Consider the following 23,258-nt stretch of genomic DNA (forward strand, 5'->3'; position numbering starts at 1 on the left):
GCAGCATGTAGTTACATGAATAGTTTATGTACGTGACAGAGTTCAACTCGACAAGAGAAGGGCCAACAGAACAGGATATGCTTACGTTTCGCATGACCACAGCCGGAGATGTTTCACTGCTCTCACGTGTGCACTGGATGAAGTTCTCTATCGTCATGGCAAACGTTGTGTTCCTCTCTTGCACCAATCTGAGAAAAACAGTTGAGCATAGATTCGTTCAGTCACGATTATTGCAACACACAAATAGCTTTGAGTAAAAGGGCTTCTCGGAAGATGCGTGCTCGAGGGGAAGCAAGGCTGGAAAATTATGTCTTCGAAATTGATGAGTCGCTTCTGCGTTTGGTTCATAGCCCTCAACTAATGCACTCCGAAAGCCTGGTCTCTCTGACACCCTGACATTTGTTAAGATGTGCAAGCTATTTATTGCCTTGACACATTGCTTTATGCTTTGGCAATATTTGTATTTCCAATTTAAGATGCGATTGATTGATTGATTAAAACTTTATTTTTGTCCTGAGAAGACGCAGGGGAGACCCCGCGCCACCCGGCTAATCCCACGTTGGGACCGTCAAGCCGAGCTTGGCGGCCCGTTCGCGGGCACTCTGGACGGCCAGGGTTTGATCCTTAAGTTCGGGGCTGCGTAAGAGCGCAGCCCACCTGTCCTCGCTGAGGGCAGGGCCGATGGCTTCACATTCCCACAACACATGATTGAATGTGGCTAACAGTCCACAAACGGGGCAATCCGCACTTGGATACCGTTCAGGGTAGATGGCATGAAGAACCACACGGTTAGGATACGCACTGGCTTGCAATAGTCTTAAGGTGACTGCCTGCGCCCTGCACAAGGCCGGGTGTGGGAGAGGGAATACCCTTCTTGACAGATAGAAGTGCTTTGTTATTTCGTTGAACGTACGTAAGGGTTCCCAGCGAGGCAGAGGGACTGTGGAGGCGAGTCGAAAAACACATTCCCCCCAAAATAGTTACATACTTTTTGTTTTTATTCATGTTCAAAAGTTTGGTTTCTCTATTTTCACAACAATAACAAAAAAAGTGAGGATTGTAATTAAAATAGAAATAGGTGAAAATTTATTTTAAAGAGCACAAGGTGGCTACTAAACTATGAACTAAAAAGACCTCATTGTCTAGAGTCCCCTGCAAATTTGTCAGTAGGCTGCTTGCCATTTCACTTTGCATGGGGAGTTCACAAAAGCCACATGCTCAAAATAACAATGATTGCAAAGCTCTCATTATGGAAGAAATCATTTTAAAAAACACATTTTTGCTGCACAGATGAGCTTTTAATTATACCTTTCATATGAGTTTTTTTCAAGATCCATTTTTGGGCAATTTCTTGAGTTTAGACATCATCTTCTTGGTACTTCTGATAATTAGATCAGGATGAAATTTTTCACACATATTTCTTAACATGTGAAAAGTGTAAGTCTCTCCTTTAAATCTTGACGTCGCCTGTAAACTATTACAAAGCTAACGCAAGCAATTATTATGGGCTGAGGATAGTAAGGATTCTTGCATAACAATTTTTCTTGTTCAATAAAATGTCTTTTACACACTTTTTGATAGTTATTTGCGTTCTACAGTTAATGTGGAATAATATGAGCCATTAATGGCTTAGAACCATAGAAGTTTAGTGGCATAAAAAGTTTGTACAAAATGAACTATACTTTACACATTATCGTGACACAAAACAAAAACTGTGCAACTTACTGTAAAACTTACTATATTCTTAAAATCAGCATAAAAGCCTATGTATAAGCAAAATATTTCATTGCCCTGGGCTACCGATTAACGAAACATTTCTTTTTCAAATCACATCTCCCTCTAATGGTGGAAATAAAACAAGATCACCATATGTGTGGAAAGCCTGCACATTCTAAAGCTATACTTATGAGGCAAACGTCGGAAGTAAAACAAAATCATTAATAATGCAGGAAATTATGAGTGCAGAAATAGTAAACAAGGTGTGGTCGTGGGCAAGAAGATAAAACAAATTTTTATCCCTTGAAGCTAAACCATTCGGCAATACTATCCCACATCATCCAAGTCCACTAGCTCTTTTAGAATAACATTCGCATGTTCAATGCCATGTCATTCGCATCACGTGGCCATTCTATTATCTACAAAACTTGAATACTTCAGCAATTCACCACACAAGGAAACATAATGCATTAAACAATATAGGGCTAAATGCGTCTGACAGAAAACGTCTTATTATAACCAGAGAGGCCAGCCTAGTGTAAAGGTCAGTGCAGTACTTCAGGCGTTACAAGTTACAAGAAGTGAAATAAAAACAAAACATGCACGCACAAAACACACTGACACACAAAACTGTTGCTGCAGGCAATCCATCAGCAGTAGCGTGAAATAAATGACCTTGCCTGCAGCACAGTACCAGGAAGCAGTATTTTAAATAGCGCGAATTTTCGCGCCTGAATGGTAGTGCTACTTCGAGCATCTAACGCCCGTTTCATAAACACTCCTTGACTTGAACTTGGATTGAAACCGTCTTCAATGCAGAGTGTTTAAAACGCGTCTGTGCGTTTTTGCTGCCTTGCCACTGCCCAAAAGACAGCGCACTCGAAACGTGTTTGTGCTGCATTGAAGTCGGTGGCAAGTCAAGTTCAAGTCAAGCAGCGTTTCTGAATACGGGGGTAAGAGTTTTGTTTGGGTAATTTAGTAATGAAAGGAGATGCGTTCTTTTCCATGTCTCCGAGTGCCCATTTAGGGCATGAAGATCTGCCATTCAGGTCTTTTTATGCAGAAGCATTTAATCAATAGACATCCTCGCCTAAGTGGGACCGAAGAGTGGTCTAAGTATACACAGCCTGCTCAAACGGAATATACGCAGAATCAACTTACTTGAATATATAGCTCTTAACATCAGCACCCACAGTGGAGTCCCTTTTGTACAGCCCTCCCAATTTCCTCGAAGCTACAAGACAAGCAACAAAATTACAAACACGACAGACAGTCAAGTATAATACAAATATATAACACAAGGATAATATTTCACTTAAAGAACTGACCCAACAGCATGTCCAGGTGCTCCTGGAAACCGCTAGACCGCTTGTGCTCCAATGCCAGGGTCGGACACTCCGACAGAAGCAAGTCCTCACCGCTGACGCCCGACGCCGTCTCCAAGGAGTCAAAGGATACCTTTGACTCTTCCACCTTAATAAAAACGTCAACCCTTTGCAATCAGACTTGGGCTTCTTGCGGCTATGAAGGAACACTGGTAAATTTATGCCAAATAAAGCGTGTATGAATTTATAGAAGTGTCACACATTCACTTTCGATCACAATCGGGTCCGATTCAGGTTAGGCTTGATCTGGACTAATAGTCAGTTTTGATTGTGATAGGGATCCTAGAATACAGTTTAGGTGATGCTGGAGCCTTCTAGCTGATAACGAGAAAAGAAGGTGAACTCAAATGAAAGACGCATAAAAAAAGCTGTTCGTAAGCAACAGCATGCTGTGAAATCAAAACTGAACTTATTTTGAAATTTCACATTTTTTTAGCTACAGTCCAGCAGAGTTCCATGGGTCGTAGATGAATGACAGATAGCTGTTACATATATATGATCCATCACAACAAATAATAATATAATGAAAAATGGGGCTCATGATACAACTTGTTCACCACACAATAGGCAAACTTCGTAAGTGGTTGGACACACTAACGACACCCGGTGCTCACATTGACCTAACCCAAACTCGACCCAGATGGCTGAGCCGTGCAGCAGCGATTGCTGTCGATAGCAGTGAGAAAAAAAATAAACCGGACATGATAGGACTTGTTTGTCATCAAGAGCGACCATGTGTGAATAGAATAACCTTTAAACTTCAACATTCAACGGCAAGCAAGAAACACAGAAAAGGCAAAATGCAGCAAAGCTATATACAAGACCTTATGCCATTTTATTTTCTAAAAGCATGCACAAAAAGGACGTGCCATTTTAGAGCATAAACTGCTTTGATTTGCCAGAACTAGTACAGAATGTAGCAAACATGCTATATTTTTTTGTAGTGCTAAGCCTATGTTGAACTTATTACCAACCCTCATGCTATTGAGTTCTCAAAATTCTGTATCACCTTTTAGAGATTAAGGTTGTGTATAGCCCAGTAACACAATGGTTGGATATTATTCTGATGGATCCATTACGCATTGAGACGTACTGAAAAAGTACCGGAAGGAAAAAAAACAATTGCAATGTGTACGTATCGTGTACTGTAAAAATTGGTACCGTAAGCTAAATCCCTGACCTTGCTTTCCGGTGCATCAGGAGAAGACTCCACCAATCGAAGTAGCCTTTCCCACCGCAGACTGTCCCAGGGCTCACAGAACTCAGTTAATGCGTCGTCTTCACCGTGATTGCGCTTGCTGCTGCCGTCGGTAGCGGCACTCTCGGCTACTGACACGGCATCGAGATTGTCGTAACGCGAAGCCCTCAGCACATTACCTTCAGTCAATGTAGAGACCGGAGGCACTCTCAAGTCTGGCATGGAAATTCCGATGATCTCTTCTACGGTAGACACGTTTTCCTCAAGTCCACCAGCGTCGGAGTCATCTGCACCCTCAACGGGAAACTTGAGGTCTCCAACATTACTGTCGTTATCCTCGTCGTCACTCGAAACGAGCCACCTCCACGAGGGGTCTACTGACCACGACCGACCACATCGACTTGGAGGTCCGTCCTCTGAGCTACCGCGCAAAGCTGGAGCAGACACTGCCAGCAAGTGGTCAGAAACACATGAGTTCGTCTCATCAAACGTAGTCGTCATGTCTGAAGAACGGTGAGTACTGCTTCGTAGAGAGTGAACGTTAGGTTCCGAATGCCGCATCAGGGGTCTTTCCCGGCGCCCCGACGCAGACGACAACCCCTCGTCGATCTGCAGTGGTTCGAGCGCAGAGACCACAAGGAACAGGGAGTCCACCGGTTCACTGTAGAAGGGGCTAGTAAACTGGCCTGGCTGGCATTTATCGTTAACCATGCCAGGCATAGAACGGGACAAGTTCCGCGTTTGTGCAGCAGCATCGATTCCCTCGGGCATGGATCCGACTTGTAGTTCCGTCTGCGTCGCCTGGCACACGAGGCCTTCTGGCTTGAACGTGGAGAGCACGGGAGCGGGACTGTCACCGCCACGTCCATTGGCCGTCCCCCAGATGTCCTCGTAGTCGCTGATTTTGTCGGCGAGACTGCTCGAGTAGTATTCGGGTGACGACTCGGGCAGTTTTCGTCGCCTGCGTGGGGACGGTTTCATGAGACACCGAGGCTTTTCCTCCTCCACTGGAGTAGGTAGCTTGGTCTTGCTGGGTGCAGGCTTAACAGATGCCGACTTGACAGGTGCTGACTTCCCAGAAGCTGACTTGACGGATGCAGACTTTTCAGGTGCCGACTTGATGGATGTCACCTTGTCAGGCGCAGCTTTGCTGGGTGTTGCCTTGCTAGGGGAGGCACTTTGGGTCGAGTCCACACCGACGTAGAATGCCGACCTTCCGGCCACTTCGGACATGAGGGCAGCCTCACTTTGGTCGGGTGGAGAAGGAGGATCTGCAACCTGAGTTGCTATTTCACCGGTGTCGGCTGTGGAACTGTGAAGCGCGAGAAAGTTCGGCCTGGTGGCTGGCACGGGAGGTGTCTTGACGACGGAGTTGACAGGCGAGCTCCTCTTGAAGCTTGACACGTGGATGTTGGCGTTGTGGTCCGGATTGGGAGACACCTGAGAAGAGGCGCACGACACACTGGACCCTGTGCTTGACGGAGCGGACTTGAGCAAGCTTGACACCCACAACTCTGAAAGAACACGTGAAGTAAATTTCGCTACGTTGAGCTATGAGCACTTGGAAAGTATATCAACGAATAACAGCAGAGTTAGCACCAAAAATGTGGTAATAATATCTCAGGTTTTAGGTCTCTAAACCACGATATGATTATGAGAGACGTAGTTAAGGGCTCCATAAATTTCAACCATCTGGTGTTCACATGCAGTGACATAACACAGCGCCCAGGCCTCTAGCCTCCATCGAAACGCGACCACCGCTGCCGGAATCGAACCTGCAATATTCGGGTCAGCAGCCAAGCACCACAACTACTTAAACACCGAAATATAGATTGAATTTTTTACAAAAATAAACGCACTGAAAACTCGACCCTCATCCTATATACCGGTCATTGGCAGAAACAAAATCTGGAAGTCTCACAATGGGCAGCTGAAGTCGAAAACTTCTATTGCCACCGTGAGCATCAGCAGCGGCGCCGTTAGGCAAGGCTAGGCAAGGCTTACAGTGTTCTAGCAACGCCATTTCCCCTCGACTATCTGCTGTTTTCTTTTTTCCATTTCCTTCTAAAATGAATGGTAGTCGACAAGAGTCTACGATAGGTGATAAGAAAAAAGTTGTCGAGTATGCCGAAGCACATGGCAAACCGGTAGCACAACGGAAATTCGGTGCATCGGAGAAAAACGTTCGATACTGAAAGAGCCAAAAGAAGCGCATCACATCCTGCAGCAACCAAAAAAAAAAAACACAGTTCCGTGGACAGACTGCAGTGCACCCCAAACTGGAAACACTACTCGTCGAATTCGCCCAGGAGCTGCATGCAAGGTCGCTACCCGTAACAGAGGAGTGCGTCTGCATGAAAGTTCTCAAGATAGCACGCGACTCTGGGCTCACGAGGGTGCAATTTAAGGGATCGCCATCTTGGGTGCGCCGTTTTTTGAAACGGAAGGACTTTGCGCTGAGACGGCGTACATTCGTCATTCTGCAAATTCTGCATCAGTAACGCATTGAATGGAACGGAGGCTGATGCTCTGGGACGTCGGACTGCAAGTTCGGATGAGTCTGAGTGACAGCCCTTTGTGACTTTCAGGAGTTTAACTACATAAAATTAGTGTCCAAATAAAAAAAAATGTCACCACAGTGCAGCTGGTTGTATCGCGTATTTACCATGGTAAGGGTGCGCCGCGGTACTTCGCGATTTTCAAAAATTTCTTTTGCGTGGAGATACAAAGTTTGGCGGGGCCAACCTTTATCTTGGTTTCTATGGTTCATGGTGGGCAATAATATCATAAATTACTAAACAAAATTGCTTAATGGTAAAAATTGTTTATGAAGTTTGGCAGCTGAATAAAATGTGATTGTATGCAGGGAATATTGCAATAGAGTATACATTGTGCAGTTTGAGTTCTCTCAGGCATATTTTTGGAATGAAAAGCTTGATTTTGACACTAACTCCCTATACATCACGACAACAGCAAACTTGGTAGTATAAACTACCTTTATTAGCTGCTAAAAAATTGGTGAAATGGTCAGCAATAATAAAATGAGCATTGAAAAACCAAGTTCGCTTGCAAAAACAAAAGATAGAGTGCAGGTACCTTGGCCCAGTAGGGACAGGGCAGACAACTCCTGCCTTGAGGTCGCCTCAAGTAAAACAGCAGGCAGGCACAGCTGTACAGGCAGTTCGTCGCTAGGAAAAGAAAAAGAAAGCAAGAAATGGCTTTTAGTTTTCACTTTTACACACGAGCAACGATAGGCAACGAACTCGCGAAACAAGCGTGGCCACATTTATTTCAGCCGTGCCACAAACGGGTGACGAACTTTTCCGGTCTCAGTACGTCACAAACTGCTAATGACGACTTCGAAACATAAAAGATTAACGTTAGCTTTGTTTTATGAATGTACTAGGCATGCATTACAGCCAAAATAGCCTAAGGCACATCAGAATAGACCAAGACATTAAACAGAACCTTTATTGTACAGGACACTGTCAAAAAGAACACAGGAGCCTGTGACAGCGCTCCTTGGTGTGCGACTACCAGCGCCTGTCATAAGCATATGGCGCAAGCACAGTCGAAAGCTCTCGGTGTGTTGTCCACCCTGGTCCTTCACTCCGTCGCTCACGCAGATCAATGGTAACGAATACAGTGCGCAGGTGTACCACCTATTGGGTTTACTGCGGCTGCGCTGCAAGCCTCTGCCAGGTGTAGGCGGCAGTGCTCTCAACAGTGCTGCCAAAGACTTCTGTGTGGCTTCTCAGAGGTCGCTTCTGCACATGACCTTGACCATTTGCGGCACGGGGTTGACAGTAGCGTTTACTACACGGGCGTGACAGACTTACTCTTGCGATTTGTGCGCACTTGTGGCAGCAGAGGGGGAATGAACCGTGTGCCAATAGCAAGATTCTTGTTACCCATAGTTCTTATATATTACTTCTAGGTGAAATATTTTGCTACACATGATCACTTTAGTAAAGACAGTATACTACAGTAGTATACTACAGTGATGAGTGAGATGCACGCCGTGAGAAATTTTGAAAAAAATTTTTTTTTTGCTGCCACAATCAGATAAACTGTTAGATACAATGTGAGTGATATAATGAAGAAATATGACATGGCTAACAGTACAGTACTTAAACAATTAATTATGTTGCAATTGCCATTATTTTCATTGAAACACACTACAGTTTAATCAAACATTTTCAGTCGCTTTAAATTGAGACTCCAGAACCTTGGCATTGACTTGAACAAATTTGATGCACTTATAGATGGTAGATAATAACACGCATCGCAAAGAGGTAGTTCAGAATAGAAAAGCTCATTTGCACTACTATAAGATTACAAAACATAGCCGACTTCACGAAAGTAAACACCCACCAGCACTGGCAGTAGTGGTTGACCAGCACGGGTATTGAGGCGAAATGGTTCTCGGACCCTTCCAGGCAGTGCTTGGCCTCGGCCGTGGCTTCAATGAGGTAGTGCTCGATGTACGGCCCCGCATCAACAGGTAGCCGCACAGACAGCGCTAAGGTGCCCTTTTTGCTTGACTGCCGCACTATAAAATTCTGGTGAGAAACGCGTTTAAGGGGTGACATGGGTTTTAAAGATAACGTGGGCTATTTCTTGAACAAATTAAGTAAAAACGCACAGCCTTTTTCAGTTTCTTGAGCTTGTTTTAACTATCCAACTATATTTATTGTAGGTCAATTCTTTTCTGAGATCATTACTAATTACACTGATTCTTGCTTAATTATAGATACAGGTTTAACAAGCAGCACAACTAGTAAAGCATTGCTGCCACAAAATCCCGAACAAGCACCCTGCCCACTCCCATTTCACTGCTAGTTCCAAGATTTGGCATCATTCCCAAAAACCAGCCAACCCCATCACCCTGCACGCAGTGCAGCCTAATCATGCAGTGCATCCGGAACTGATCTCAAAGCACCTGCACCTAAAACTTGTCTTTAAAATTTGCTTTTTTTCTCCTGCATAATGCTTGCATCCTGAAAGGGTGCAGGACACCTACGACAATTTTCGATTTCCTGTAGGCAAAAACACAGTCTACGAGATCAGTATTAGAAATTCAATGATGGTGCCTGTAACACACTGGTTGGAATAAGCAAGAATTTCGAGATCCGAGTCTGTTGCCCGAAACTGTTGCATCGGCATGGGCTCATTATAGTAGGTGCTTCCATGCAACGCTCCAAAAAGTCTCTTTGCACTGCCTTTGCGATTATCATGCACATGAATCATTGCAACGTTCTGTGCCATGATCGAGTGCCAGAAGACTTCCGAGGAAATCCATGTGCACCCGTATTTTTTTTTTGGCAGAAAGACCCTTCTTGGATTTTACGGTAATTGGTTTATTTATTCATTCCTATTTCAGATGTGACCTATAAGTGCCTGTTCGAGTGATCCAGCTCAATTAGAAGATTTATATGACACAGACAGTTTTTTATTTTTATTTTGTTACCTCTAAAACACATGGTACACTGCACACTGGCTCATACTGCCTCATATACGTAGCATACACACAAAACTGCAAATGTTCATATTTGCAAAATTCCACAAAAGAGCACAATGAAATTAGAGACTGGGGTGCAGCACTTATTAAAGAAAACTGCAATAATTTGCATTGAGCAAGGCCCTTTATGGAATAACAGACACCTTATTTATTTAGTACGATAGTTGACAGCAGTTAACGATAAGATTTGCAAAGCACAAGCAACCGAATATATTTACCACCCAAGACTGACAAGAAAGACATCTCATTTACATCACAGCAACATTTGCACTAAACTTGCTGGGGTAGTGATATTTTTCTGCTTCAGGAGCTTTCGAATGACACGCTTAAAGCAGGTTACCTTCCAGAGTTCTGACACCATTAAACTTCAAGGGCATGGTTACAGAAGCACACTCAAAGCTTTTCCCCAAGTAGAACCTTTCACGAACCTCCGCGTAACGTTAATGAAGACTTACAACTTCTTCAATCAAGCGGCCTGCAGCCCTTTCGCTAGTGGCCTCACCTGCACGTGACTGTCTGCTTCCCATATTTTTAAATTTTATTAATAACTATGTTCATGAGTACAGTGACGTGGCCGGTCTTAAACATTTATTTCGTGAGATATCCCATTCGATCATAATGTACCGAAACATAACAGGGAAATCGAAACTCTATATACACTTAAACCTCATTATAGCAAAGTTGCATCTCCCGCGAAAATAAGTTTGTTATATCCAAAAATTCGTTATAAAGGTATCTTCCTAACACGATATGAATTGCAAGACTATTCTTCATTTACTTCGTTATAACCAATATTTTGTTATATCAGAGTTTGTTACATCGAATTTTGAGTGTATATCAGAATTTTCATTTAGATATTTGTAATTCTCGGGATCAGCATCGATACGTTTCAGGCATGAAATCCTCTTAAAAAACGACCCATACATGAGATATGTAAAAGGCCTGCTTTTAAATGGCAATGGTAGCACTTTGTTTAAACTCTCCTCCTCCCCCACTTTCAACTTTTTCATTCTTGCAGCCGTCGCGGAGGACTAAATTTTGTGACTGCAGGCAGCTACATGAAGGTAGGCGAGTTTGAGACCTCTGCCTTAAAACATACCCAAATTTTTATTAAGGACGATAGTCTTTTTTGGGATACTTCAAACAAAAATTTTGGTCTCTCTGTTAGTGTCTATCTAACAATTCAGCTACCCAGCGAAAGTTTAACCTTTACCTCAACATCCACTCTTTCAACTGTTCCCTGACAAGCCTACTCGTTGTCCAAGCTTGACTAACGTCTGCGTGTAAATGGCATCTATCATGTCTGTACGGCGAAAAACTGCTTCGTCCCGCCTAGCCGACGGCCCACCCTTTTTAAGGCTGCTTTTATACTTGTGAACATTATCAATCAAGAAGCAAATATTACCCATATCTGAAGTGCAACATCAATACGTAAGTGTTAGGCAGTGTTTGTTTTTATTTAGAAAATGCACAGATACGTAACCCTAATGACCGAAGTGCTTACTACGCTGCGCTGACAAGGCGACACATTAACGAAAAAGCGGGCGTTTTCTATGCTTTGCTAAAATATTCAGAGGCCTTAACTAAAACGACCCAGTGCTGCCACCTACCAGTGGCTCTGGGTTTTAAAAAAACTTTTGTTTCTTCACAATACTGCCATATAGCGCCATATCTCGCGTCGCGCCTCTAGAAAGAACACTGTCACCTTTTGACGTCCTTTTCAGCAAAGCACTAAGATACACGGCCAAATTATAAAATTTTACGAAAACAGCTCTAGACGCTTTGCAAGGTGCGGCACAGAGGAAGCACAACGCCAGCCAGCCCACTTACCCCGACTGCTTTGCCTTGCAAGTAGTGCACGGCACCCGTGCGCCCCACGTCTGGCAGGAACCAGATGCTGCTGGTGCGAATGAGGCGCTCCAAGAGTGTCATAGAACAATGCACGTCATCCGTGCTGCTCGCTGAAGAACCCTGAAGAATTTTCGTTCACATCTCTTTAGGCGTCACCAACACAGCACGGTCACGAATTCGCAAAGCACACAAACGATGAATGATGCTAGCATCTATAGACAGCTGAAAGAATCTCGAAGAATTTCCTTGCAAAGATCGCTCACTCAACTGCTAGCTGTATCTTCGTGAGGCAAAATCAATTAGTGAGAAAGTAGCTTAAAAGGTGGCACTGCCATTTGAAACTTTAAAAAAAAAGATTTCTTCATCAATTTCAATGAAACTTGCCGACTTTATGTAGATATACAGGTACAGTAAACTCTCTACTTCAAATTCTGTTATGAAGAGTTTTTGGATTTCCCGGAATTTCGAATTCTTTCACTGGCATGGTGTCAACTCCACCAATTTTTCACCCTTATCTACAAAGGTCGCTGCACTGAACTTCAAATATCTCAAAGCCTAGACTGCAAAAATGCTGCCTGAGAAAGAAAAATGAAGAAGAAAAGATAAAGAACAGATCTGATACATTTTTGTGGTGCATTTTTTTGTGCAGATGTGGTATCCCCTAAAAGCGAAAGCAGGCCCACCATTTTGTGGCAATGCCTCTTCCAGTGCTAATGCTTTTTAATGCTTTTTGCGCTTGGTCAGCGATCAGAGCGAAGATCAGCTCACATTATCAACATAATCAGCCGGCCAAGACCAGTGAATGATAAGACTAGCATAAAATATAAAATAAAGCATAATGAATCGTTCCAAAATGCCAGCAGTGATCACGCTAGCAAGCAGGGCTTATACTTTTTGTGCTTTTGACTAACTCTAAACTCCATTTACCTTTAAAGTTTTACCAGTTTTCAATATTTCAAGTTAACGAGGTATTACTGCATGTTTTTCCCTTTCAAGATGTGCAGTTATTTTTTAGTATCAAGCATTTCACGTGCCTTTCTGAGAGCAAGTTTTTTTCCTAACCTGGGAGAGTTGAAAAGTAAATGAACATATCTAAATAGCCTGGAAAGTGAATCGTGCATAACAAAACAACAATTTATATTCTAATCGATTTAACAAAAGTTATGGTATGCTGAGAACTCCGGAGCAAAATTCCAGGTTGACGTTAACACACGCCTGATCTGAAATCTTGCTTCCGAAAGCCACATGAAATGTACGACTTTTTAAAGACTATGTAGTGCACCAAAAGAATAATCCCATATTCGAAACCATCATGCAAAATACACAAATGCAAAGAACTTCATCAAACTTAATCAAGTACGAGAGCCTGGAAAGGCATCAAATCTTCAATTATTGCAACAATTTTATTCAAACAGTAACAATGATAACATTTCAATATACATTAATATACGGTGCCAAGGCAGTCTAAATATCAGCCGCAGCTACATTCCCTGTAACCTATCTTTGTGATAAGGCTGGCTTTTTGCAGTACTGTATAAGAGACTAACCGATACAGTGAATCTCCCCCTTTAATGTGTAAGCATTCTTTCATTAGTTTTGCAGGCAGAAGGTGTGGTCGCTTGCATAACAAAATAAGAACTCCGTGAGAGCACTGATCAGCATTCGCCTGCAACAACTTCTAGGGAGCAAAGAAAAACGGTTGTTGTCATCCTGGGCAATTACGATAGTTTCGAAACTAGCAGCTTCACATGCCCTGCTGTGATTGGCTAGAAGCACGCATGCATCAGCACAACAGGGATTCAAACCAATAACGTAAGGGCAAGCAAACCAGTTTACGCTCCAAACAGTTCTGAGAAAGCACTCCTCGGCCTGCCACATTTTCTCGCATACTTTCGAGACTGGTTAGCAGTGATCAGTATTGGCCAAAAAAAAAAAAATGGCCAATACTGACAGAGATGACCTAATGAAGGTGAGTATTTGGCTATTAATGCTAATGTCTGGAGGTACAGCCATGTGTTGATTAAAATGTATGCATCTCAAATTATGCTAATGCGCAGTCGCACAATCCCACAGTCAGCTATAATTTTCTCCTCAGCATCCCGTTAAAGTGCAATTACAGGACATGGCTATCGATGTAGGCTACTAAGTACGTCACGGTTAGGTTCGGTTGTAGTGTCAAGTAACAAAGTAAGGGAACTTAGATCGACAGAAAAGAGGTGCGGAGCACCAGGAACTAAGCTCTGTTTCGTGCCAATTGCAAGATGGCCAGCAAATGGATTAGGAAGTGAGGTAGGTCACGCGTATCATTATACACCATTTAAAACATCAGGAGCAATGCCACGAAAGATACCACGAGTTGTTGCAGGAGATGCTTTCACACCAAAAAAATAGTCCATAGACTTTACAACCCGTAACGTGATTCTTTCTTTTTTTTTACATTTAGACAGAGCAATAAATGAAGATACTACAACGAATATACTACGTGCATTAGAAATAAATAAACAACATTAGTTTTACAGCTGTCAGTAGGTTGTTCTGGATCGCTCAGCGTCCCTTTGTTTCCATGTAGTGGCCTCCACAACCAGTTCCGGTGGCGCGCAGCCAGAGTCGGTTAAGGAGGCCATGTTCATGACTACAAAATGCAAACATGAGACACCTGAACTTGCACATTTTGCTGAGCAAACTTCTTGTATAGCTTCCATAGCGTCATACCTGAGGTATGAAAAGGAGCATAATGTGGTGCACGGTTTCGTCATCTGTCTTTTCCTATGTGGCAGTTGTGTCAGTAAAATGTGGCGCTTTTCACAGCTTTATATTGCAGTAGACGTTCCAATGAAGCTTACCTGCCTCGTTTTGTTACTCGGCACTACAACCAAACCTACCACTTACAGGTTTGTCTACCTAGTTCTCAGCCAACATGACAAAGCACAACGTGCATGCCAGCCGCACAATGGTTTAGTAGGGCGCGATCAGAGAAGAGCAGCCAGATGTGTAGGCCATAGGAGGCGAGACGTTTCCCAAGCAACATGCAGTCATGCTCTGGTGAGGCAAGGGGGAGGGCGTGTTGGGTAGGAGAGAGTGAGCCCGATACCTGAACAGGAAGAGGAGGAGGAGGCTTGGAGAAGGAGGAGAGAGGAGCAGCACAGTGAGAGGCATACGTGCTGCCACAGCGCACCACAGGGGCACGTGGCGGGATAGGCGGCGGAGGCGTCTCCCTACCCTCCGTTCCTCGAGGCTCCCAGGCGGCTCCTCGTACAGGGGCACCACAGCCTCCGGAGACTCTGCACGTCAAGGTCGAGGGTCGGGAATGGCTTGAACTTCATAATAATGGCTAGCCGAGCATGTTGGCACAAATGCATGCAACAGTGCAACCGTTCACATTCAACCTGAAAATTTGGGCTATTCTGTGGCAGCTGAAGTTACGCATCTTAACAACTGCGAAGCAACAACCACATAAGGAAGAGACAGTCGGTCCTGTTCACAGGTCTCTACCTTGAGCGAATGTCGCTTTGCACTTGTCAAGATTAACATCTTGACAAGTTAACATCTTGCTACGGTAGTCCACAACTACACAAACATCATCAACTTGGGGACATAGCACATGCGTACATGGCAAACTACTTTTCTTTTTTTTTCTATTGCACTGTGCAATGTCCCCCCTGTTTCCTTCCTCTATTACGCGAATTTGACCATCTTCTACCTGCTTCCAAGCACAACATGTCAGTTGCTACATGCAAAAATGATGGTCGTGTGTTATATCCAGGCAACAATTACGTGTGTCAATGTGAAACTACAAGTGAACTCGATAAAAAAATCCTATTGCCGTATGACGAACGGCTGACCGCCAACAAGCCCTCAATTGAGAGAGCACCAGTTAGTGAAAAATGGCGCATACAAATCCGCGCACACGGCCGGCACATCTGCGAGAGTTGCATTTCCGCACTGTTATGCCTGCGAGTCGACAGCGAACGTCCGTGCCTCTGGAAAAGGCAATATGTGTCAAGGCCAGCCCGCGAGTCCGCCTGACGCGAACAACTCAGCGGCGTCAACAGGCGACGGCGCCTTTCTGGCGTGCACGTGCAGTGAGTCACCTCAGCAAGCGAGCCCGTCGAGTAAACAACCGGCGTCTTCCTGTCTGGCGGGTCTGATGCAATGCCTTGCGACGTCACTCGTCCTTGGGTGCAGCCACCTGCAGGGCAGCCTCTCCAGATTCGATGAGAAAGAAGGACGCAGCCCAGCGGCGACCCCATTGGAGGAGTCTGGCCTCACGACCAGCGGCGCTTCTGGTTGGACATTCGGGTTGGATCCGGTGCATATAAAAGAAGCCCTGCGGCACCTCGCGAGCAGCAGATTTGTTGGAGAGCAGACATGCGTGTCGCAGTTGAGCTATGTGTTAGCAGTCCTATGTGAGAGCAGACATGTGTGTCGCAGTTGAGCTGTGTGTCAGGGAGTTGAGCTATGTGTTAGCAGACCCCTTTGACAGCAGACCCTTTTGAGAGTAGAGCTATGTGTTAGAGAGAAGAGCTCGGCTCTTCGCGTCTCTGTCGGCCCCAGTGCCGAATTTGTAACGCCTCTGTATATATGCTGTACATAAACCTTGTTTAACTCACCGTCGTCTCGTCCGCTCGTCTATCAGCTCTGCGCAGAAGCAGTCGCGAGCTGAGAAACCTACGCTACCAAACGGCTGGTGACCTTTCCGGCAGAGTTCGAAGCAGTGGCACCTTCGGGACCGTGTTGCGTCGCCGTCTTTCGAAACAGTGGTTGCAGCGGTGAGATTCGTAGCGCCCTTCGTGCCCTTCGTAACGTCGTCGGAGGCGCGCTTCGCAACAGTGGTTGGCAGCTGCGGGATCGGCCGGCGTCAGCGACATCGATGCGCTTCATAAGAGCCCGCTCGATGAGACCCGGTTTTTCGCAAACGCCACCACTGCCACCACACTTTGCGAGTTATGAACGCTTCGGAACACATAAATGGGTAGTGCGTCTTACCATGACGCACTACCCATTCATGTGCTGCCCCACCAAGATGTTCTGTCGATACCAACTCGCCCGAATGTCAATTCTACTGCAGAAATGGGACAAGGATTACAAGGTGCCTTTGCACAGAGCCTTCACATTCAGTTTATCTTTTTAAAACGCCTAAACAGCCCATTGGTTATAACTACAACAATAGTTGGTATGACATGTGTCTGTTAAGAATGAAATGTTCCAAAACGGGCATTAACATAAGACTATTTTACGGACGGGTTTTAGTGCCGCCATAATGGCCCATTAACCTTTGTTTTTTCGTATCTTTACCAACTAATCAAACATTATTACTGTAGACACATAAGCATGAAAACGGTTGTCTTGGTACATACAATGTTGCATATACAAAAACAAGAAAATAAAAAGGCAGCGCCTCAATTCTTTACGGAAAATAGTTTATCCTTCAGTGGATAGCTGGCACATGTACTTTCACGTGAGTTTTTATTTACCCATCTCCTTTGCAACGCTTACTCTTCCTCAAAATATGACTCAAAGAGCTTGTTTTTTTGGATTAAGGTGACGACCTATGACTGCAGCGCCACTGCAAACAACATGGTAAACAGTGCAGACAATGGCACGAGCGATACCACGACTGGTTTTTTATCACCTCATTTTTCTTTGCAGTAGTGCAGTGCATAAGGCAGAATGTGCACACACAAGCACATTCACAAAATGAAAAACACTACATGTAAGCTGATAACTTCCAAACTTCACAAATTTTGACACAGAACTTGTAAAATTAAACAATAAGCAGAGGCCATAGACTTTTAAAAGAATATGGTAATTTACCAGGTATAAAGATAGCTATGGGCACATCCCGAGGCTCAGAAACAAGTGAGGCAGCATTAAGGCTAATTTCAGATGTTTGACAGCAAACGGGCGCTTGGAATGTATCAACAATTGACAGGGTGCACTTCTGCCAATGTACCAGAAACAGAAGTACACAGTACCGGCATCCATTGCCAACCGTTCGTTTTCCTGATCAAAAGTAAGTTTAAAAGCCGCTTCTCTGGCTAAAGCTAGCGCCAAGACGAAGATAGGTGGCAGAAAAAGTGCAAACTAGTGTCAGTTCAGTGCTGCAGCAGGATGTTTTTACGAGCAGATGCAAACGCTTGCTTTATAAACAATAACCTGTTAAGCTGTTACGAGGGCTAGTTGGTATGACTTGATAACTGTTCGCACTGCTAGTAACTAGACGAAAGAATAACTTAAAGAAAGACACATACAGGGTGACGTGCACAACCCTATGTCTTTTTTCGAATGTCCTTTCACCTAATTCTTGGCAGTGTGAATAGACATAAACCAAATGAAAGTCCGTTCTCTCCTTCAATGCAGACCTGTTTTCCATTCAACCATACAGTTGGCTTTTGTTTGTGGTTAATGCTTCTTGAACGACATACCTATACTGGTCATGGTACAGTCATGGTTAAGACTTTGGCTTGGTTAGTGATGTTTATTACCAGGTAATTTGCCCATGCTACATTCAACTTCAGAATGCTATGCACATTGTGTAATTATAGAATATAACTAAACATTAACCAAATGTACATACCAAGGGCAGGGTCATAACAGTGATAGTAAATAGCACTAGCTCAAGCTATTCACGCCTACGTTGAATAGTTTTGGCTTTTTCAACCTTGCTTAGCACCGATTGGTGTAACAACCAAGACCTTGCACATCTTCAAACTCCCCAAGTTTCCCGTGCTTCGCTGCCCTTATTCTACCTGGAGTGTAGCAATCGGTACCTGTGAACACTGGTGTCATTGGAGAGACCATGATGGCTCGTGTGCACAGATGACACTGTGTCAGACAGCTGACCCTGCAGCATCACCTTTGGTCCACATTTACAACCTGCACAAGATGAAAGCGCACGGTATGCCTAACTACAGAGCAGTACTAATGGTTCAATATTTGGGATGTCCTGCCAGCCGAAACGTGAAAGTGCTTAATCATTATAGGGAGCATAATGCACGCAGAGTTCCCTTCAAGGGGCGAAGGGGTCTTCCGTCATTATCATGTCAATGTATGGGGCTGACTTTTTGCTCCCCCCCCCCACATATGACAGGAAGTACTAAAGATAATTTTAATACTTAAGATGTCTTGACTCCTTATTGAAATAGGTCACAGAGTTTGTTCAACAGGCATGTTATGAACAGGCACTGCGCTCTAAAATAATTTTCAAATTTTGTCATGCCTTCGTATAATTATATAAAGCCTAGGTGAAATGCTTTGACACTATAATTACACCCTCCTACAATAATTCCTTGTTAGGGATATGGAAGTTAGTGTGAATACAACAAACTAGTCCCAGTTAAAATTATTTACATTTTCTACATAAATATTTCTGAAATATTAATTTACTGGCTTAAAAGAGGGCCTTTTTTCATCTCCATACTATACATTCCACATGATGACCCAGCGCATAATAATAAGAGCTCTCAATATTTAGGCATGACATGCGTCTATAGGGCCAGAACTCTACCTTCAAATCAGGTCAGGTTGAAAGACATCCGTGCGCAGCTAGGTAACATAATGGAAACATCAATTTGTACAAGCTAGTGCTACGCTTGTAATGTAACATTTAAAGTAGTGTCATGTGAGGATTGAATGTGACATACAGTTTGAGGGGAGAAACAGCTGTTGCCACAAAGCACAGATGAGCCGGTGCCTATTTTTCGACGCAAGTACACAATGGCAAGTTCAATGACAGCAGCACTGTGTGAATAACAAGGTATAGTGCGTGTTGTCACACAAGATAAACAATGATGTTTGCGAACACCAGGTTAACAGCCTCCTGAAGTCGGTGCTGCTGTGATGTCGATCAAGCTAGCAACTTTATCCTGTTGACACCTAATAATCCCAAGGGTTTTACGTGCCAAAACAACATGACTATCAGGCATGCCATAATGGGGACTCTGGATAATTTGAACCACTTAGAATTCTTTAATGTCCACTGGCATTGCACAGTACATTTTCTACATAATGCTTTTAGCATTTTAGCGCCATCAAAAGGCAATGTCGTTAACACAAGTATGCAGTGGCAAGTTAATGGTTTCAATGGCAGCAGCATTGAATGACTACCCCAAAGTAAAGTCATTGAACGGTGTCAAATGGGATAAACATAGAAGTTTATAAAATCTAATTATTATTATCCTTTTGGTATATTAATGCTATTTTAGCGCCAGTTATGGCTTCGACTTCAGCTGGTTGTTGAGGTAACTAAGCAGTGGCAAGTTTGATTAGGTCCAATGTCAGCTGCACTGAATGACACCAAGCTAAAATATTTTCAAGCTACAACATCAGATAAGCACTGAGTAACCTCCGTGCTTATCAACTCAATTCTAACTGCTGGTACGCCTGATTCCTTCTTTTTGTGTGTGTGTGTGCACTGGTTGCGGTAGACCAAATAAAGTTTTTACTTTAGCTCACATTTGATGTTCCAGACTTTCACAGCAACGGACGTTCCTGCAGCATTACAACAGAGATTCAGTCAGCCTTGAACGAGGGAAGTATCTGCAGCGAGACACTTTAGAGAACTGTTAGAGTAATTCTCTTCAAGGAATGTTGACGGCAGGTCTAAAAGTGTCTCCCTACACTCGGGGCACGGTATTGGGTTCTGCGATCGAGGGATCTGCTGTCCCGAGCTAACGACAAACCACGCTCTAAACGCACAGCACAACAATCTGCGAAAGAATGCATCGGCCACATCGGCGATCGTTTCGACGCTGAACGTGAGGAGGGGGTCCATACATTTCAACTGACAGCTCGGGTGTTATTTCCGAGTAAATTGAGAAGCGGAGAACGGGAAAAAAAAAAAAAAAAAAAAGCCGCGACGGACGTGCCGTGGCTACGAAGTTGTGCATCGAATGTGTGACGCACGAGTGACCACCGCGACCATTCTAGCGTCCACGGAAGCGCTTGACCGCTGGCTAAAGAACACGACAGAGGCCCTATCAAGCAGCAGCTAGCTGCGAGCAGGAACCGCGCAATATTTCTGTGCCGCAGCACGATGGCATGGTACGTACGCGATCAGTGCATCACCTGAGCGGTGCACAACGCACGAGCCGCGGGTATCCGGCGACGAAAAGCGGACGGGACGTCCTCACACGTTTCCACGGGCTGGTGCGGTGGCAGGCAGTTAGAAACCGACATAACGGTGGCAACAATATAACACCGCGTCAAAGCAACAAACACAAAAACTCACCTATAGATCGTGATTCATGCTCCTCCACGAGTGATTCGTTAGTGCCTCCGACATTTCTACGCGCTGAAACTTGCGTTTGCACTCGAAAAAAAGAAAAGTTTTAGCTGGTCGAAAACGCCCGCTCTGCCACCGTAATTGGCGAAAGTGGTTTCTCAAAACAATTGAAAAGGGTTTCGACGAGTGCACAGTAAACAGTCGCTACTGGAACATCGACCCAGTTGTGCAGGAACGGCCTAAACACACTTGCAACAGTCGCCTCTCCACCTACTGCCCTCACCTATTTTAAGTTCTCATGTTCGCGGTGTGAAAAAAATGCGTCACGCCATGCCAGAGTGACGTCATGAGGCTGACACCCGCACACGATGGACGACTCTGTTCGAATATTTTCTCGGACTGCCCCAGGGCTGCCCGGAGTGGGTTGCCCCGTGCAACGTATACACAACGTTCATTGGTTGAAAGCATCCGATAGCGGGTTGTGGGAAGATGAAGGATTCGAATGAAACTCAAATGTCGTGAGCCAGGTGAACGAAACGCGAGTAACGGCCACATAGAATATTTAAAAGCATCGTCATTCGCAGTGTACGAAAACATGACGTTTTGTCACTTTGAGTACAACGTGCCAGAACAGCGCAATGCATTTCATATGCCAAGTACAATGCATTTCATACGCTTAAAAAATAACGTGGCGAAAACGTACTATTCGGAAAAATGTACTTTACTGTCACTTCAAAACAGGGGCGGCGCCAGGGGGGGGGGCAAGGGTGGGCTGCTGGAGCCCCCCCAAAATTCTCGCCTGCCCCCCCCCCCCCCCCCCCCCCCCTATGCCCACCCAAGTTCCCGGAAGCATATATTGAAAACCCAGTAGGAGCAGAGCTAGCTTGCCCCCCCGGAGGAACTCACTTTTCGTGGTTGCCCCCCCCAGTAAAAACATCCTGGCGCCGCCCCTGCTTCAAAATACCGCTATTACGACTTATAACAATGAATGAGTGGTTCTTGAGGTCTGCCTCTTGAGCGACACTGTGCCTTGTAGGGGATGGGAGAATAAAAATAATAGTGGAAAGATATAGATAAAGAAATGGGACAGGCGACCTGCAAAAAAAGAAGTAGATAGGAAAGTTGGGAGCCGGTCGAAGAAGTCCGAGTACGGGGCACCACTCAGCGAGAGTTTTACGGCGTCAGCAGGTCGCGGAGGGCGAACCAGTCGGCGAGAGCAACGCTGGCTTCGGAGGTCGCGGGCAGCACAACCGTTCGGCTTGAAATCCTCCGAGCAAGCAACTCCTTCAGTCGCAACGAGGGTTTTAGAGGCGGCAGCTGAACTGTATTCAGATTGGGCGCACGCCACCTTTTGTCTGCAGCAAGTCGTACACTTCGGCAATCTTTTCCCTCACTTCACATTTTCCTTCGACGCTGTCGCACCTGTTCAAGACACTGTGCATGACGCTACAGTCGTACTTTTCAAACATGACCTGATGGCTCCCTGCGCGAGCCGCTGAACTTTCAGTGTCACTGCTTCGTCCTTGATCTTCTTCACAAATGGAAGTGCTGACAAAGTCAAAGTGTGCGCGCATCGGCGGGTCCGCAGCAAAAAGACACGTGTGTGTGGGTTGAAGAACTTGATGGCGAAGTTGAACTTCGTGACCCCGAGACCAAAATTTCCGTGCAGGAAATGCACGGCATTTCTCACGCACGCGTAGATGTCCTTTTCTGCGACGGGAAGCTTGTGAACGCGTGGATTTTATGCCAATCTTTCCATAGTACTTCAACCAAAACATGATGCATGGTGTTTTAAACGCACCGTGTTTGATCACGTGCTTGATAGCGATCGACGTGTTCTGTGGTACAGATCTTTCAGCCACTGAGCGCGCCTGAGCGGACAGATGTTCGGTCTCGCGGGCACGCTGTGCAGCGAGCCGTCAGATGGCGCCGCAGCCAATGTACCAAGTGCATCGAAATAGCAGAAAAGGAACACAGGCCCCTGTGGCTAGCATTTTTGGATATCAAGGGAGCGTATAATAGCGTGGTTCAAGAGGACTTGTGGGGAATACTGGACATACTAGGTGTGGAAGATGGAGTCACTGATATTTTAATGATGATGAAGGTAGTGAACGTAGGATATAGGAGGTCATGTGCACGCCAGAGATAACAGATAAATACAAATATCTGGGTGTATGAATAAGCAATGGGACCAAGTACCTATAAGGGAACACGAAATATACGTAACGACTACGTAAGATAAACAGGAATGCAGCGGTGATGAAAAATAGGGCACTGTGGAATTACATTAGGTATGATGTTGTGAAGTGTACGTGGCAGTTTGGGCTGGTTGGTACGACATGACGATAGTTATAGCGCGAGAAC

The 23,258-nt window shown here is 44.8% G+C and overlaps 1 protein-coding gene and 1 pseudogene across 4 annotated transcripts in view; both read right to left on the reverse strand.

The window, feature by feature from the left end:
* Positions 1-21,606, reverse strand: part of spri (Src homology 2 domain-containing protein sprint) — a 44,413-nt gene extending 22,807 nt beyond the window's left edge. Inside the window, exons 1-11 of one of the 4 annotated variants that reach the window (XM_075867097.1) lie at positions 20,901-21,606; positions 20,126-20,161; positions 18,442-18,547; positions 14,891-14,952; positions 11,651-11,791; positions 8,674-8,861; positions 7,396-7,487; positions 4,282-5,813; positions 3,045-3,189; positions 2,878-2,950; positions 86-188 (exon numbers count right to left, since the gene is read on the reverse strand). In XM_075867097.1, coding sequence (XP_075723212.1) covers positions 86-188; positions 2,878-2,950; positions 3,045-3,189; positions 4,282-5,813; positions 7,396-7,487; positions 8,674-8,861; positions 11,651-11,791; positions 14,891-14,952; positions 18,442-18,472 — 2,367 coding nt within the window. In that variant the 5' untranslated portion in view covers positions 18,473-18,547; positions 20,126-20,161; positions 20,901-21,606. Of the gene's footprint in view, positions 1-85; positions 189-2,877; positions 2,951-3,044; positions 3,190-4,281; positions 5,814-7,395; positions 7,488-8,673; positions 8,862-11,650; positions 11,792-14,762; positions 14,953-18,441; positions 18,548-20,125; positions 20,162-20,900 lie in introns of all 4 variants that reach the window. The other 3 variants (XM_075867094.1, XM_075867095.1, XM_075867093.1) reach the window with 3 other exon arrangements.
* Positions 21,607-21,822: 216 nt separating this feature from the next.
* LOC119167906 (ribonuclease P/MRP protein subunit POP5-like) lies at positions 21,823-22,689 on the reverse strand (annotated as a pseudogene).
* Positions 22,690-23,258: the final 569 nt, after the last annotated feature.

The sequence above is a fragment of the Rhipicephalus microplus genome, chromosome 6 (assembly GCF_043290135.1).
Source record: "Rhipicephalus microplus isolate Deutch F79 chromosome 6, USDA_Rmic, whole genome shotgun sequence".
Classification (NCBI taxonomy): domain Eukaryota; kingdom Metazoa; phylum Arthropoda; class Arachnida; order Ixodida; family Ixodidae; genus Rhipicephalus; species Rhipicephalus microplus.